Source organism: Mobula hypostoma, chromosome 5 (assembly GCF_963921235.1).
Source record: "Mobula hypostoma chromosome 5, sMobHyp1.1, whole genome shotgun sequence".
Lineage (NCBI taxonomy): Eukaryota > Metazoa > Chordata > Chondrichthyes > Myliobatiformes > Myliobatidae > Mobula > Mobula hypostoma.
Genome location: NC_086101.1, coordinates 114,263,403 through 114,281,769, shown reverse-complemented (window position 1 = coordinate 114,281,769; position 18,367 = coordinate 114,263,403). Strand labels below are relative to the sequence as shown.

General features: G+C 51.6%; 1 protein-coding gene across 1 annotated transcript in view; it reads right to left on the bottom strand.

The window, feature by feature from the left end:
* The window catches only part of LOC134346940 (polyamine-transporting ATPase 13A3-like), a 139,560-nt gene that overhangs the window by 101,259 nt on the left and 19,934 nt on the right, over positions 1 to 18,367 (bottom strand). Inside the window, exons 5-7 of the mRNA XM_063048816.1 lie at positions 15,288 to 15,473; positions 11,441 to 11,592; positions 10,156 to 10,225 (exon numbers count right to left, since the gene is read on the bottom strand). Coding sequence (XP_062904886.1) covers positions 10,156 to 10,225; positions 11,441 to 11,592; positions 15,288 to 15,473 — 408 coding nt within the window. The remainder of the gene's footprint in view (positions 1 to 10,155; positions 10,226 to 11,440; positions 11,593 to 15,287; positions 15,474 to 18,367) is intronic.

Here is an 18,367-nt window from a genome sequence, read left to right as displayed (position 1 = left end):
TGGTGGGCACCCTGCAGGCTTTTGGGCTCGGACCACACTTTGTGGCCAGAGTTCGGCTCCTGTACTCTGCCGCAAAGTGCCTAGTTAAGATTAACGGATCATTGACAGGACCTATTCCCTTCCGAAGAGGAGTGCGTCAAGGGTGCCCCATGTCTGGTCAACTGTATGCGATCTGTGTCGAGCCATTCCTCAGCCTTCTTTGGCGAAGGCTGACAGGTCTGGTTCTGCGCGAACCGGACATGGAAGTCGTCCTCTCGGCCTATGCCGATGACGTACTCCTCATGATGACAGACCCCTGTGACCTGCGGAGGATGCGCAAGTGCCAAGATGTTTTCTCGGCGGCATCCTCCGCGAGGATCAACTGGGCGAAATGTTCCGGACTCTTAGTAGGCCAGTGGCAGGTGGACTCCCTGCCGGAGGAGATGAGGGCTTTTGAGTGGAGCACCAGACGCCTTCTCTATCTGGGAGTCTACCCGAGTTCTTTTGGGGAGACCTGGCTGGCGAACTGGCAGGACCTGGAGACAAAGGTCATGGCCCAACTGGGGCGCTGGTCAGCCCTCATCAGGGTGCTTTCCTATCGAGGCAGGGTGGTGGTCATAAATCAGCTGGTGGCCTCCATGTTGTGGTACCGGATGGTCACCTTGGTCCCCCCTGCCCCTTTTGTCGCGAGAATGCAGAGGAAGCTAGTGGACTTCTTCTGGGGTAACAGAAAACACTGCGTCTCTGCAGCGGTTCTGAGTCTCCCAGTAGGAGAGGGCGGACTCGCTAGTGTGTGTACGCACATGACTGGCGGCTCTGCGCCTCAGGACTCTGCAGAGATTCCTGTACGTCGAGCCCCCTCCCAGGTGGCACGTGTTGGCGACTTTCTTCCTCCGGAGGGGCTGCTGCCTTCACGAAGATATGCAGCTACCACCAGCGGGCGTTAGCCGTGCTGCTTTGCAGAGGCTGCCCGGCTTCTATCAGGACCTACTGAGAGTCTGGAACATGGTTGCCTCAGGCCGGGAATCCCCTCCTCTGGCGGAGGGCGGGGTCCTGGCCGACCCTTGCCCTGCCTCAACGGATGTCGGTGCGGCTCAGGTGTGTGGATCGACTGAAGCTGAGCTGCTCGTTGGGCCCTGGCTCCGCAGCCTTACTCGAGAGATGAATCCACACAACTTGAGCCGTCTTTCATCGACACCCACAATCCCATTCATGGATGCAAGCAGGAGGTACCTTTATGGGCTGCTGCTCTACACCCTCCACTTCCTAGCCTTTGTCCACCATCCCGACACGCCATGGCGGTTGGTCTTTCCACCTGGAGGTGAGGGAGGTCCCCAATGGAAGTCCCTTTACAAGGGAGTCCTTCCCATGCACCTTGGGGATCTCGGCTGGAGGGTGCTGCATAGAGCGGTGCCCTGCAATAAGTTCTTCAGTCTGTACACGGATCTCCCAGCCGCGTGTCACTTCTGCGGGCTGGAGGAGACCGTGTACCATATGTACGTGGAGCGTGTGAGGCTGCAGCCCCTTTTCGCGTATTTGCGTGGGCTGCTTCTCGCCTTCTGGTTGCATTTCAGTCCCACCCTATTCATATACGGTCATCCAGTAAGGAGGGGGGCACAGAGGGATGAGGATGTCCTTGTCAACTTGCTCCCGGGGCTGGCGAAAATTGCCATCCGTGGCTCCTGGAAAAGGATGGCAGGAGGTTCTCCCCGGGTGGACTGCCTGGCTATGTTTAGGGGGTATATTCGTGCCCGGGTGAACATTGAAAAGGAATACGCACAGTCCACGGCAACCGTAGAGGTGTTCCAGGACCGTTGGGCTCCGCGGGGTGTAAATGCCATCATTGATGAGGATGGTAATATATTGGTTTAACATGTATTGGGTCTGTTTGTAGTGTAGTAAATGTGTTAGTCACTGGTTTTGTACATATTGTATAGCACCGACATTTGTAATAAACAATTTTGTTTAAAAAAAAGGGTCAGACACAGAGTGAAGCTCCCTCTACACTGTCCCATCACACACTCCCAGGGTCAGACACAGAGTGGAGCTGTGCTGACTGAGTTGGGAGAAATAGAGGGAAAATTACTGGATTAAGTTTCTGGAATACTTTGGAGGTGGCTCTAAAAGTCTCTTGGACGACTGAGTGAGTGACGGTGCTCGTGTGGAAGCTCGGGGTGGAGCTTTACTGCCAGTTTGGACTGGGTTTGTTGGCAGCTACTAACTGCGTAGCTCCCAGCTGCGGCTGCTGGCAACTCGCCAGGAAGCCGGTTCGCTCTGAAACCGGAGACAAATGCCGTCGTTCCCCCACTAACATCAGGGCAACGTTCCTCCTCATTTATCTTTCTGATTTTCGTCCGGTGTAGGAGCTGGAGCATCTGAAAGGACATTTCAACCTCTCCCGGCCTGGGTTTCTGCAAGTCCGACGGAGACTTTCCTGGCGCTGGAATTTCTGGCGCCGAACCAGCGAGGTACTGTCGACTGCAAATTTTCCCGGCCAGTTATTCGACTTGCTCCAGGACTTCTAACCGGCACCGCCGTAAAATTCGCGGACTGGAAATAGCGCCAGCATGCCGGACCGGTCTCCTGGGAGTCACGGGCCTTCGGGGAGTTACGCAAAGGAAGCTGCCATCCCAGCCTTGGACAACGCCCTGTTCCGGTCGGTGAAGGTGGAACGCGGGGTGCAACGTATTTTGCACTCTGGAATGACACTAGAAAAGTGTGCGGAGGCCATGGAGGACCTGGTGGGGAAAGGTGGTATTTTGGCCACTGAAAAGGAGTTCAGAAAGGCAGCGTTCTATCTGGCGAATGAAGAGTTAGTTCACTGGGCTCTAAGCAGGGGAGTCATGGTAGACAACATCTTTTTACCGATGGAGCTGGTGTCGGCCCTCATGCAACGTATCGTGCTTGGTCATGTTAAGCTGTTCATTCCCAATGAGGACCTGCTTCCCCCACTGGCCCGTTTAGGGCAAGTAAGGTCGGAAATAACTGCCATCCGACACAAATTTAAGAGACGCACCCTCCGCACCGTAATCTCTTTCCGGCGTCAGGTATTCATGCAGTTGGAAAGGGAGGACGACGTTGATGGCCGGTTTACTGTCCGGCACGAAGGGATAGATTATCAGGTGTATTGGAGCTCCGAACGCCCACGGTGCCATGCATGCAGGGAGGTGGGGCACTGTCAGAGGGACTGTCCTACCACCCGGAACCTGAAGGAGCCCACTTCCGGCACCAGTGCCCCAGCTACCTCTGCCCCTGATCCTACTCCTGCGCGTGCACCTGCGCCTGCATCTGACCCTGCCCCCGCCCCTCACCCTGCCCCTACTCCTACGGTTGGGTCGGTCCCTGCTCCTCCTCCTGTGGTTCAGGTGGGGGACGGGGTGGAGTCTGTGCGGAGTAATAAGGCAAAGAAGAAATCCAAACACCCTAAGAAGCCGGCCTCTGAGGCCGCAGAGCTCACGCCCATTTCGCCTGAAGTGGAGCGTGGGGCTCGGGGAGGGGCGCAAGCAGACGAGGTGACGGAAACAGAGAGCACCGCCCCATCGGTGAATCCTGCACCTGTGTGCTCCAGCGTGAAGAAGAGAAGGGAATGTTCCCGCAAGAGGGCAGGGTAAGTAGATGCAGGGGAGTCCCAGGAAAGGTGGGAATCCGGGCAGATGCTGGTTCCAAACCTGAGTCCCCAGATGTAGCCACCAGTCCTGGGGTAGATGGTGTGGTTGTACAGAAAGCTTGTGATAGCCCTGTTTGCACAAATGAGACAGCCCTGGAGGCCTCCACCCAGGACTTACTAGTAAGCGCCTCCCTGGAGGCAAATGTATCGAATAGTGTAAGAGGAGACGAGACAAAGCTCTCTCATTCTCAGCATCAGGCGGCCTGTGAATCCCTTGGACCAAAGGTGCCAGGTTCCCCTTCATACCTGCCCCCTGGGGAGGACGATATTCTATGCACGCCGACCCCAGCAATTAATGGCTTGCAGGGAGTCCCTGGGGATTATCCCTCCACTGTCGCAAATGTGGATGAGGCTGATGCGACAGTGGAGCGGGCAGGTATGAGTGAGGTACCTGCTGCGCAGTGTGGGTCACAAGCGCGACCATCTATAGGAGCATGCAGGGAGGACGATGGGGAATCTATCTGCAGTGAAGGGTTGGAGGGGGGACTCCTTTGATAGTGAGACAATGGACATCCTCACCCCTCCTGAGAAATCCCCATTGATACCTGTAGAGGAAATTAAGCGTTTCATTCTCACCTCTGAGGGTGCAAAGTACTGGCCTCAACTAGCCTCGCTTCGCTGGCCCAGCATGCCGAGGCTGGTGAAGTCCCTGAGAGTCATCCTCAGACGGAAGGGAAAGGGAAAGAGGAATGCGGTGTTGGGGAACGACAGACGGCAACTAAAATCTCTCCTGGATGACCTGGTAAGGGACATCAGAGGGAGAAGCAGCCTCACTCCTACGGGGGATGGTGGGTCACAGGGTGGTGTTGGTACCGCTCGAGCCCGGAAAGCAAAAGGTATCCTTACTTTCTTTCGGGACAGTGTGGTAGAGGGCACCTCCGCTTTCACTGGGATGGGTACAGCTGCTGAGGCCTAGTGTACTCCCGACATGAAACTTACCATAGCTAGTCTAAATGTAAACGGTAGCAGGGGTCCTTTTCGCAGACATAACAATCTCTCAGTCCTCAGGGATAGGCGGTATGCGGTGAGTTTACTGCAGGAAACCCATACCACCCCTGGGGACGAGTCTGCTTGGCTCCTGGAGTGGCAGGGCGGGGTCTACATGAGCCACCTCAGCTCCAACTCCAGCGGGGTGGCGACCCTGTTGGCCCCGACCTTCCAGCCAGAAATCGAAAGGGTCCAAGACGTTGTGCCCGGCCGTCTGCTCCACCTGGCTGTGCGCCTGGATGGCGTATCATTGCATTTCATCAATGTGTATGCTCCCAGGCGCGGTGTGATGCAGACGCGCCTATTCTGTCAGCTGTCCACCCTGCTGAGCTCCATCGATCCTGGGGACTGCGTCATCCTCGGGGGAGATTTCAATTGTACCCTCCAGGCGGAGGACCGCTCGGGCCTCCAACGCGACCCAGCATCGGCAAAGAAGTTAAAGGAGCTAGTCGGCTCCTTTGACTTGGTGGACAGCTGGCGGAATCTTCACCCCAACTCTAGCGCCTTCTCGAGAAGGTCTAGAGAAGGAGGTTCCAGGATAGACGGCATGTATATCTCTCGGGCGTACGTCTCCCGCGTGTCGGCGTCCTCCATGCGGCCAGTTTCGGGCTCGGATCATCACCTTGTGTGGATGGAATTTATTCCACTACACCCTCGGGTGGGATCCGGGTATTGGCATTTTAACAACCGGCTGCTGGAGGACAGCTGATTCCGGGATTCGTTCCGAGCGTTCTGCGTCACCTGGAAGGAGAGGCGGAGAGAGTTCGGCTCCCTACGGCTATGGTGGGATGTGGGCAAAGCCCACATCCGGTTTTTATGTCAGGAGTACACCAGGGGGTCGACAAAGAGGCGGGGCTCTGAGATTGAGCGGCTTGAGAGAGCGTTGCTTGACCTGGAGTCCCGCCTCGGTCCGACCACTGGAGAGCAACAGCTGTGGCAGGAATACCAGGAGAAGAAGGACGCACTAAGGAACCTGCAGCTTCAGCAGTCCCGAGGTGCGTACGTGAGGTCACGGATCCAAATGCTGCAGAATTTGGACCGTGGCTCACCCTTCTTCTACTCGTTGGGAGCGGTGGCCGGGAGTTCAAAAGCAGCTTGTGGAGTTGCTGGCTGCCGATGGCTCCTCCATCACGGACCCCGAAGGAATTAACAACGAAGTCCGTTCATTCTATCGGTCCATTATTCTCGCTTGATCTGTCAAATGCGGAGGTGTGCAATGAGGTCTGGAAGGATTTGCCTAAGGTCAGCCCAGAGGACGCAGTGCGCCTGGACGCCCCCCTGACTCGGGAGGAGCTGTCCACTGCCCTCCGGCAACTCTGGAGGGGTAAGTCCCCTGGCTTGGATGGACTGAGTGTTGAGTTTTATCAGGCTTTTTGGGATGTCCTGGGGGATGATTGCAGCCTTGTCCTAGGGGAGAGCCTAGCCACCGGAGAAATGCCCTTCTCATGGCGAAGAGCTGTTGTGGTCCTACTGCCCAAGAAGGGAGACCTCCGCCTGCTAAAGAACTGGCGGCCGGTCTCCCTCTTGTGTGCGGACTACAAGATCTTTGCCCGGGCAATGGCCAACTGTCTGGGTTCGGTAATTGGACAGCTGGTCCATCCTGACCAATCTTACACAGTCCCGGGCCGCTCCACCCAGGACAATGTCCACTTAGTACGGGACCTGATCCACGTGCTCCAGGAGACTGGGTGCCCGGCAGCGTTTCTTTCTCTTGACCAGGAGAAGGCGTTTGACTGGGTAGACCACAGTTTCCTGGTGGGCACCCTGCAGGCTTTTGGGCTCGGACCACACTTTGTGGCCCGAGTTTGGCTCCTGTTCTCTGCCGCAGAGCGCCCAGTTAAGATTAACGGATCACTGATAGCACCTATTCCCTTCCGAAGAGGAGTGCGTCAAGGGTGCCCCATGTTTGGTCAACTGTATGCGATCTGTGTTGAGCCATTCCTCAGCCTTCTTTGGCAAAGGCTAACAGGTCTGGCTCTGCGCGAACCGGACATGGGGGTTGCCCTCTCGGCCTACGCCGATGACGTACTCCTCATGATGACAGACCCCTGTGACCTGCGGAGGACGCGCGAGTGCCAAGATGTTTTCTCGGCGGCATCCTCCGCGAGGATCAACTGGGCGAAATGTTCCAGACTCTTGGTAGGCCAGTGGCAGGTGGACTCCCTGCCGGAGGAGATGAGAGCTTTTGAGTGGAGCACCAGACGCCTTCTCTATCTGGGAGTCTACCTGAGTCCTTCTGGGGAGACCTGGCTGGCGAACTGGCAGGACCTGGAGACAAAGGTCATGGCCCGGCTGGGGCGCTGGTCAGGTCGTCTCAGGGTGCTTTCCTATCAAGGCAGGGTGGTGGTTATAAATCAGCTGGTGGCCTCCATGTTGTGGTACCGGATGGTCACCTTGGCGCCCCCCCTGCCCCTTTTGTCGTGAGAATGCAGAGGAAGCTAGTAGACTTCTTCTGGGGTAACAGGAAACACTGGGTCTCTGCAGCGGTTCTGAGTCTCCCAGTAGGAGAGGGCAGACAGTCGCTGGTGTGTGTACGCACACCACTGGTGGCTCTCCGCCTCAGGACTCTGCAGAGATTCCTGTACGCCGAGCACCATCCCAGGTGGCACGTGTTGGCGACTTTCTTCCTCCGGAGGGGCTGTTGTCTTCACGAAGATATGCAGCCACCACCGGCGGGCGTCAGCCGTGCTGCTTTGCAGAGGCTGCCCGGCTTCTATCAGGACCTACTGAGAGTCTGGAACATGGTTGCCTCAGGCCAGGAATCCCCTCCTCTGGCGGAGGGCGGGGTCCTGGCCGACCCTTGCCCTACCTCAACGGATGTCGGTACGGCTCAGGTGTGCGGATCGACTCAAGCTGAGCTGCTCGTCGGGCCCAGTTCCCGCAGCCTTACCCGGGAGCTGAATCCACACAACTTCAGCTATCTTTCCTCGACACCCACAATCCCAGTCAGGGATGCAAGCAGGAGGTACCTTTATGGGCTGCTGCTCCACACCCTCCACTTCCTTGCCCTTGTCCACCGTCCCGACACGCCATGGCGGTCGGTCTTTCCACCTGGAGGTGAGGGGGGTCCCCAGTGGAAGTCCCTTTAAGAGGGGGTTCTTCCCATGCACCTTGGGGATCTCGGCTGGAGGGTGCTGCATAGAGCGGTGCCCTGCAATAAGTTCTTTAGTCTGTACACGGATCTCCCAGCCACGTGTCACTTCTGCGGGCTGGAGGATACCGTGTACCACGTGTACATGGACTGTGTGAGGCTGCAGCCCCTTTTCGTGTATTTGCGTGGGCTGCTTCTCGCCTTCTGGTTGCATTTCAGTCCCACCCTATTTAAATACGGTCATCCAGTAAGGAGGGAGGCACAGAGGGATGAGGATGTCCTTGCCAACTTGCTCCTGGGGCTGGCGAAAATTGCCATCCGTGGCTCCTGGAAAAGGGTGGCAGGAGGATCTCCCCGGGCGGACTGCCTGGCAATGTTTAGGGGGTATGTTTGTGCTCGGGTGAATATTGCAAAGGAATACGCGCAGTCCACGGCGACCGTAGAGGTGTTCCGGGACCGTTGGGCTCAGCGGGGTGTAAATGCCATCATTGATGAAGATGGTAATATATCGGTTTAACATGTATTGTCTGTCTGTAGTGAAGTAAATGTGTTTGTCACTGTTTTTGTACATATTGTATAGCACCGATATTTGTAATAAAGAATTTTGTTATATAAAAAAAAAGGGTCAGACAGAGAGTGAAGCTCCCTCTTCACTATGGTTTCGATACAGATTAATTCTCCCTATTCACTGTCTTGTCACACAGGCCCAGGGCAGGGACAGCTGGGAAGGAGGATAGGCACTCCCTGGTAGAAGGGTGTCCACTCCTGGTACACTAGGGACCTGTGAAATTGTTGCATAGAGTGGTGCCATATAACAAATTCATTAGTTTGCACAGGGATCTCTCAGCTGTTTGCCGGCTTCTGTGGGCTGGAACAGACCGTGCACCAACTACACATGGAGCATGGAGGCTCCATGCCCTTTCTGCAGATCTGCTGGGGCTGCTCCTCGTCCTCTGTTTGCATTTTAACCCCACATGCAGGCAGCCAGTAAGTTGGGGGGGTGGGGTAGGATGTCTTAGTAAACCTGCTCCTGGGGCTGGCAAAGATAGTCATCCATGGGTCCTGGAAAGTGGGTTGCACAAACGGGTTTATGGGGTGGACTGTCTGGTGACGCTATCTGATGTCCACGCCCAAGTATTCATAGACAAAGAACAATCGGTGGTGGTGTTCCTGGACTGCTGGGCAAGTCAGGGGATAAATGTTGGGCACGTGGCCAAGTGGTTAAGGCGTTCGTCTAGTTATCTCAAGGTCGCTAGTTCGAGCCTCAGCTGTGGCAGCGTGTTTGTGCCCTTGAGCAAGGCACTTAACCACACATTGCTCTAGACTGTGTGAGGAGTGGCGCCCCACACAGACTTCCAATCTGCGCCTTGTAAGGCATGAAAATGCCCGACGCAGGCCTCTCGTGGTCTGAGTTGATGTTCCCTCCCTCCCTAGATAGAAACACAGAAAACCCTCAGCACAAAACAGGCTCTTCAGCCCACAAAGCTGTGCCAAACTTGTCCTTATCTTAGAAATTACTTAGGGTTACCCACAGTCCTCTATTTTTCTGAGCTCCATGTACCTGTCCAGGAGTCTCTTAAAAGAACCTATCGTATCCGCCTCCACCACCGTGACCGGCAGCCCATCCCAAGCACTCACCATTCTCTGCGTAAAAAAAAACTTATCCCTGACATCTCCTCTGTCCCTACTTCTAAGCACCTTAAAACTGTGCCCTCTCGTGCTAGCCATTTCAGCCCTGGGAAAAAGCCTCTGACTATCCACACGATCAATGCCTCTCATCATCTTATACACCTCTATCAGGTCACCTCTCATCCTCCTTCGCTCCAAGGAAAAATAGCTGAGTTCACTCAACCTATTCTCATAAGGCATGCTCCCCAATCTAGGCAACATCCTTGTAAATCTCCTCTGCACCCTTTCTATGGCTTCCATGTCCTTCCCATAGGGATGGGAATGTTTTAATTTAGTTTGTGTTAGCTACAGTAACTATCTCTATGTCTGTTGTGCATAGTACAGTAAAATGTTATTCACAATTAAAGTATTTCTGTTAAGAAAAAAGGAACAACAGATACAGATAAAAGGGAGTTCCCGTTTTTGCTTCTATCTACAACAACGGGCTCCACTGCAGAGTCACCCAGTTGTAGAGTTCACATTCAAGAGACTTTCCACCTCTTCTGTAAGGTGGATAAAGCCCCATGTTCTCTCCTCACTAACGAATCCCCGAGGCCACCCCCACCCCCTCCCTAACGGTGACCAGGCCACTGGTGTTTTGCACCCTGCTGGGACAGGGCAATACTGGGTAGTTTAAGTGTGAGAAATCAGATGTTTACCCAGTCTCAGTGTCAGCAAGCAGACACTGCCTCTCCCCCTGTCCTGGTGTCTGTCATAATGGGAACAAATAGGGAAGGCGAGGGATCGTCATCCAGTGCCTTACCTCTTTTACCAGGAGGTAGGGGATGGAAGGCACCTTCACATCAATCCGATTCTCTCCGTAGAACAGCTTCCTGCAGGAAGATACAACACCAGCATAGAGGTAATGCTCGTCCCACAGGGCCGCGCCTCTCCACCCTACAGAGCTTCCACATCAGTTCCCTGATAGCAGAGCTCTCCCTACCCCTCTCCTCTGCCTTCAGTGCCCCCTCTTCCACCTCTCCATCTCATTTCCCTCAGAACTTTCTCCTCCCTCAGAAATCATCTCTTCCCACCCACCAGAAACCCCTTCCTGTGGCCCTGAACTTCCCCTCTCCCTCTGAAATTATCTCTTCCATCCACTAGGAACCCCCTCCCATGTCTCTGAACTCTCCCTCTGCCCCTCAAAAATCTCTCCTCCCCCACCCCCATTTCAATTCAACTTCCCATTTCCACACCAACATATCTGTCCTTGGCCTCCTCTGTTATCACGTCAAGGCCAAACGCAGGTTGGAGGAGCAACACCTCATATTCCTTCTGGGTAGCCGGTATGAAGATCAATTTCTCTAACTCTCGGAAATTAAGAGGAGCGACACTGTACAGCAGCGGTTAGCAGGTGTTCCAGTTTCCACTCACACTCCAAAGACACGCAGATTAGTAGGCTAACTGGTCACATGGGTGTCACTTGGTGGCAAAGGCGCAATGGGTCAGAAGAGATACCATACTGTATCTCTAAATAAAAATAAATACTAACCTCCCCCCTCTGCTCTTTTTACATTCCCCAATCTGGTTCCCCTCTAACCTACTCACCTGCCCATCTCCTCCCTTTGGTCGCCCCCTTCTTCTCTTCCTTTCATGTTCCACTCTCCTCTCTTATTAGAATTTTCCTTCTTCAGCCCCTTACCACTTCCACCCACCATCTCCCTCGCCTGGTCTCTCCCATCACCTGCTAGCTCCCACTACTTCTCCTCCCCCCATCTTCTATTCTGGTTTCTGCCCCCTTTCTTTCCAATCCTGTTGAAGGGTCTTGGCCTGAAACATCAACTGTTGCCTGACTGCTGGGTTCCTCTGTCATTTTGTGGGTGATGCCCCTGTCCCTCATGACTTTCCCGCTCCCTATCCTACAGAGCCCACCCTTCCCCTCACCCTGAAACAAACCTTGCCCCTGAACCCTTCACTGTAGGCTCACCCATCCCACCCAACTCTGTTCCAACACTAAACACACATCCGCATCTCGTTATTCCCTAGACCCTCCTTGAGGACCCCCAAACCCTTCCCTCTCTGACGCCGGGTCACCATTCCTTTCCTACCGGTAGTCCTTGCAGTGGGAGGAGAGCCCAGCACTGTGGTAGGTGTAGATCGCCGAGCACGAGATCCCCTCCTCCAGCGCCACCAGTCTGTGGAACTCCTGCCGCCGCTGGCTCCACAGGTACTTGACTTTATGGTGAGTGAAATATCGAAGCTGTTTTGAGGGTTGAGGAGGGTGGTGGAAAGGAAACAAAATGAGGGTCAAAGCTTAGGGGAAGGGGTCAGCTTCAGTATGCAATCTGCCTGAGGCCTATCACCCTCCCTCTCAGGTGACCAGTGCTAGCGCTCCAACAGTCAAGACCCTCTCTTTTTGTACTCTGTCCTGGGGGGGGGGGGGGCAGCCGGGATCTAAAGGGGTATATGACGCCTCTTCCAAGGCTGGCCAGGTAACAAGCTCTTTTACCCAGCAAGTCACAGACCTGGAGGACACAGAGGAGGCTGCAGCTACAGTTGGGAACCCACATCTAACATCAGCTGGAGGAGAAAAGAACCCCATATCTCTGCACCACCTAGTGGGATGCCATTGAAAGGGCTGAGGGCTTCACTGACTGAGCCAGAATTTAAATGCCCACCCCTAAATGTCCTTCAGAAGACGACTTCTTCAACCGCTGCAGCCTTTAGGTGTGGGTATAACCACAATGCCGTTAGGGAGCATCATTCATAACATCTATGACCCCCAGGATTTTATATACCTCTAAGTTCACCCCTCCCTCACTTACCCTCAAAGGCATAACGTCCTAAGCTGGCCAACCTCTCCCTATGACACCGGCTCGCGAGTTCCTGGATCCCTCTCGTGCGTCCCACAATCTCTTTGACCACCTACCATTAGGCGGGAGGTAACATAGCATTAAGACAAGGACCGTTAGAATGGGAAACAGCTTCTTCTCTCAGGCTGTGAGACTACTGAATTCCCGCCACCACCCAGGTCTCATCATGCATGAAGCACAATTTATAACATATATTCCAAAAGACTGACATTTAGCACAAGGTGCATTTACAACACAAGTTAAAAAGTAAACAGTATAATGCTACAGGTGCTCCATGTGTGATGAGATCTGGGTGGCGGCAGGAGTTCAGTAGTCTCACAGCTTGGGAGGAGAAGCTGTTTCCCTCCTAACAGTCCTTGTCCTAATGCTACTGTACCTCCTGCCTGATAGCAAAGGTCAAAGAGATTATGGGATGGATGAGAGAGATCTCAAGGGCCTGTGTAAACGGGACAGGCTGGCTAGGCTAGGACTTAATGCCTTTGAGGGCAAGATTTTTAGATTATCTGCGGGAATATTATGCATTGGGTGACAGGCTAAAGATACATCTCTACCAAAGGAAGTGTAAGCCTCTCCTTCCCTTCACTAGCCTTCAAGTCACCTTAGGGCAAGGGCAAGGGTAGGACCTGCTTAGCACCCCCTCCCCCACCACCCTGATTAGGGTCATGTGAAGACATGGGAGCAGGTGGTGGATGGTCATGTGAGCAGCCAGTACACACCACAAGTCCTGGTTATGCAGCCACTGATGCCAGGCAGACAATCTCTGAAGAGTATTGATATTGGCTGGGGTTGGGTGGGGGGGGGGGGTCCACCCATCTTGTAAAGACACTGCCCAGAAAGAGACAATGACAAACCACTTCTGTAGAAAAATTTGCCAAGAACAATCATAGTCCAGGAAAAACCATTGACTGCCCACGTCATACGACAGCGCACAATGATGATGAATATTACTCTAGGCGTTGTGCGTGAGTTATATGTATTGTGTTGTGCATCTTGGTCCAGAGGAACATTGCTTCGTTTGGCAGGATACATGTGTATGGTTGAATGAAAATAAACTTGAACCTAAATCTTCTTTATGCTCTTTCCAGCTTAATGGAAGCTTTACACGTAGAAGCTGTGCATCTATTTTCTGCCTGTGTTGTGTGTTTGTAATTATGAGTTTTGGTAATTTGTTATGTGGGTTGGGGCTTGGTAGAAGCAAATGAATATAGTTATGTATTCTTCCTCTGTCTTAGTCAGTGCAGTTTAGCTGAGAGGGAGTGAGCTGGGGAAATGATTTTTTTTTTGGTTAACCACTTATTTATGATCTTTGCACACACACAAAATGCTGGAGGAACTCAACAGGCTAGGCAGCATCTATGGAAAAAACAAACAGTCGCTGTTTCGGGCTGAGACCCTTCTTCAGGACTCATATTTGTTCTTATTTACAACCTTAATTATGCTAAATTAAACACTAATTACTCTTAATTCACTAAATCGCTAATGTTAAGTTTTTTTTTACTGCTATATGATCGTTCATCCTTGCTGGTGTCATGATAAAGGATCGAACGTACGTTTTTCTGACTTGGAACACAGTTAATTGGAAGCGTGTCATGCAGTGTCAACTCCCATACTCAGTCTCTCAGTGGCTTTGGTTTATTTTCAAGTAACCACTACACTGTAATGAGGTGATCAAAAAATGGAATATTTCAGGTGCCGCCTCACCAGTATCTCGTTCAACTGGAATATAACATTCCAACATCTATTCTCCGTGCTCTAAATGATGAAGACCAGCATGCCAAATGCCTGCTTCACCAACCTGTCTACCTGTGTTGTCACTTTTGGTGAACTGGAGACTGCAGATATTGAAAATCTTAAGCAATGCTCAGAAAGTGCTGGAGGAACTTGGCATGGTAGGTATCATCAATGGAAAGGAAAAAACAGTCAACGTTTCAGGCCGAGACCCTTCATCAGGACTGGAAAGGAAGAGGCCTTTTCTTCTTCTTCTGCAGCCCTCTACCTCTGCTACCCATCACCTCCCAGACTTTCACATCATTTGTCCCTCCTCACTCACCCACCTTCCCCTCTCGTTTCAACAAATATACCATGAAAAGCATTCCGACTGGTTACATCACCGCCTGGTATACAGGGAAGGAAGGTCTGGGGGATGATGATCGTGTTGTTCTTTTTTGTGTGGGAGGTGGGTTTGATAGTTTTCTTTGAATGACTTATGGTTTTCTTTGTTTCGTGGTTATCTGGAGAAGACAAATCTCAGAGTTGTATACTGCATAATACTTTAATAATAAATGAACCTTTGAACCTTTACGGAGGTCCCAATCACAGAATCGACAGAAGCTGCAGAGTGTTGTAGACTTAGCCTGCTCCATCACAGGCACAACTATTCCCCCCATCGAGGGCATTTTTAAAAGACTGTCGCAAGAAGGCAGCATCTATCATGACACAGGATGTGGCCTCTTCTTATCATGGAGGAGGTATAGGAGACTGAAGACACACACTCAATGTTTTAAGAACAGCTTCCATCATCAGATTTTTGAATGGTCCATGTACTTCATTATCTTGTTCTTTTTTGCACTATATTATATATATTTTATCATCATAAATTATAGCAATTTTTATACAAGACCATCGACATATGAGCGGAATTCAGCCATTCGGCCCATTGAGTCTGTTCTGCTATTCAATCAAGGCTGATTTATTATCCCTCTCAAACCTGATTCTTCAGCCTTTTCCCCATAAACTCTGACGCCCTGACTAATCAAGAACCTGTGCACTATACTTTTGCCACAAAACAACAAATTTCACGATATATATCAGTAATAATTAACCTGATTCTGACTTGGTCTAAACTATTATCTGCTCTGTCAGCTTGTACTCTTTCCTTACCCCAACATTTTTATTCGGGCTTCGACCCTCTTTCTTCCCAGTCCTGAGGAAGTCTTGACACAGTGTGTCGGCTGTTTATTCCTCTCCAGTAATGCTGCCTGACCTGCTGCGTTTCTCCATTGTTTTGGGTGTGTTGTCCATCGACCACCTGGGAGGCATCAGCACATAAGCAGCAGCAGAGAACGGAAGCCATGGATTGTACCTGAATTCTTTCCAGCTCAGGAGCCTTGGGTAACAGGTCCTTCTCCAACTCGTGCTCCTCGATGACAGGGGTGGTCGGGCTGCAGGCAGGCTCCTTCTGGTCACTGGGGAGTGGTGTGTCCAGGGGCTCATATCCCGGAACCTCCATGTTGCGCACTTGGACCCGGAAACAAGTGTGGAACTCATCCTGCCGGGGGAATGGACACAGAGCACAGGTACTTGTCACGTAGCACAGACACTAAAAAGATACGGAAGGGTGCAGTGTGCAGCCCAATGAATGGCAGTAGGGGGCAGCCCAATCTGCTTCTGTGCACAGAACTTTCCTCTACCTGGGATATGAATGAGTATACAATTAACCCTGAGAGAGTTGAGGGCTTCACATTCCTAGACATAAAAATCACCAATAGGTTCGGCACGGTTTAGAAGGGCCGAGATGGCCTATTTCCGTGCTGTAATTATTATATGGTTGTTCTGACCCAACCACATTTATGTCACAGCCAAGGAAGCTAAAGAAATCCGACATGTCTCCATCGACCCCCACTCATCCCCAACCGACTTTTATTGATGTGCCATAGATAGGAGGCATCACGGCCTGGCATGGCAACTGCTCTGCATGTGACGACAAACTAACTACAGAGAGTCATGGACATATCTAAGTAAAGCAGCCAGCGTAATCGAAGACCCCCAACCTGAACATTCTCTCTTCTCCCCTTTCTCTTTGGACAGCCAATACAAAACCCTTACAGCACGCATCGGGCTTAAGGACAACCTCTATCCCAATATTATCAGACTCTTGAACGATAACATGGACTCCTGGCTTCACAATCTTTATCATTTACCTACACTGTACTTTGGTAGATTTTACACTTTATTCTGCATTGTTACTGCTTTACCTCATTCTACCTCAATCTGATCTGAATGAAGAGTATACTTATTTATTTATTGAGATACAGCATGGAATAAGCCCTTCTGGCCCTTCAAGCCACACTACTCAGCAATCTCCTGATTTAATCCAGCATAATATCAGGACAATTTACAATGACCAATTAACCTACCCACCAGTACATCTTTGGACTGTGGGAGAAACAAGAGCACCTAGAGGAAACCCTAGTGGTTACGGAGGGAACGTACTGTTACGTACCCCGTAACTGGGTTGCCAAACCAGCAGAAATGGATCACTCAGTTGGAGTCTGGAGTACTAGAACTAAGAAAGTTTTATTAAAGAAACAAGCAACACAGTAATCGAAAGGATAATAAATGCAACAGTTCAGCGATGATAAACACACATGTGCACAGAATTAAGATAACAGCATTAATCAAGCTCTATCGTTGTCTAGGGGTAAATGACCAAATTTCAAAGTGACTCAAAGTTCAGTTCGCAGTAATCGTTGCCATGGCGATGGACAAGGTGGGGGAAGAGAGAGATAGAACAGGAACAACTGATCATTCAGAACACTGCTTCACTCACAGATCGGCGAGATTGCTCACAAGCAACTTTTGGGCGGGTCCTTGGTGATGTCACCTCAGGTCACCGAGTGTGACCCCTCCTCCAGATGCGGTCGATCCTCTGCAGTGAACCCGGCACCCAGGCAAGGGCGGACACACACCGGGTTCCCGCTGATCGTACCTTTCCACCCCGGGCGTTGTCTGGTACTTCTCACCCACTCGTGAGAGGCGCACCGCTTCCAGGGTCTCGTTACCTCGGGTGGCGTGTGTCTCGCCTTAGCGAACTGGTCCCTTTTTATCCCCCTGCTGGGGTATCGCCTGTCCATCACTTCAAACAGTTCAAGGTTCAAAGGGGGGAGCCGCTCCAGACAGCTCTCTCTCCCCCACGTCCCTTCATTACACATCTCCAGATGCTGCTCCATTGTTCCTTATCTCTCCTTCCCCAGAGGGCAGGTGGCAGACCAACTGCTGATGCCACTGATGCTAGCCCAGGCCAGCAAACATCTTAATTTTATGTGTATTCTCGTCACAGTACAAACTCCTTACAGGCAGTGGCAGAAATTGAACCTGGGTTGCCTACACGGTGAAGGCTGTGGTAACCACTACGCTACAGTGCCATCCAACAAATCTTTCTTCGGATCTTGGTACATGTGACAATACTAAACCAATGCACTACAAGTCAACCCCAACCCTGAAGCCCATTCCTTCCACTGAAACAAGGTTACACAACATTCAAATTGTCTCCAGTAAGCACCCTCAGAGAGATACTGGAATCTGAAGCAATACACAAATGCTGGAGGAACTCAGCGGGGTCAGGCAGCATCTGTGGTGGAGGGAAATGGGCAGTCAATATATTAGGTTGAGAACCTTCACCTGGACTAGAAAGAAAGTGAGGAGATAGTCGGGGGGGGGGGTCTCTCAAATTCCAATCCTATGTCTCTGTTGAGAGAGGTGGAAATGGGTTAAGATCGGCCAACAGGGCTCTGGTGAAGCTGTAAAGACCAATCCCCTGTACAGTGGATACAATGGATTAGAGAAACATTGCTGAACTACAACCAAACCGTCAACTTTGGACATCAATGGACTACGCTACTCTGGCAGATAAGGGCTCAAGAAGAAGTTGAGGGGGGAAGAGGGATGAGACAGCTAGTATAAAAGTCTCTCTACTCTCTATCCTCTTTCTCTCCAGTCTAGATGAAAGGTCTTGACCCAAAACATTGCCTATCCGTTTCCCTCCACAGATGCTGCCTGACCCGCTTAGTTCCTTCATGAGTTTGTCTGCAGGTCCAGATCCTGGCGGCTTCAATCTTCTGAGTGTTTGACCAGAAACATCTTCCTAGTACTTCACAGAAACGTTGCCATGGGGAGTGTTGGAAGATATTAGATGAATTATTGTAAGACTAAAGTCATTGCTTAATCATAATTTGTACCTTTTTAATACAGTATGTGGTGATTCGTCCCCATTTACTAGCAGAAGGTGGTCTAGCAGTTACATATACCTTTCCATTTTTCCTTGGCTGAGTATTAGCAAGTTACCCATGTGATGTAATTGCGCAACCAGGGATAGATTTACTTTTATCTAAGGATTTTTTGTTATTCCTGATAGGTGATGGATTTTTCACAGGCGCCATTTTT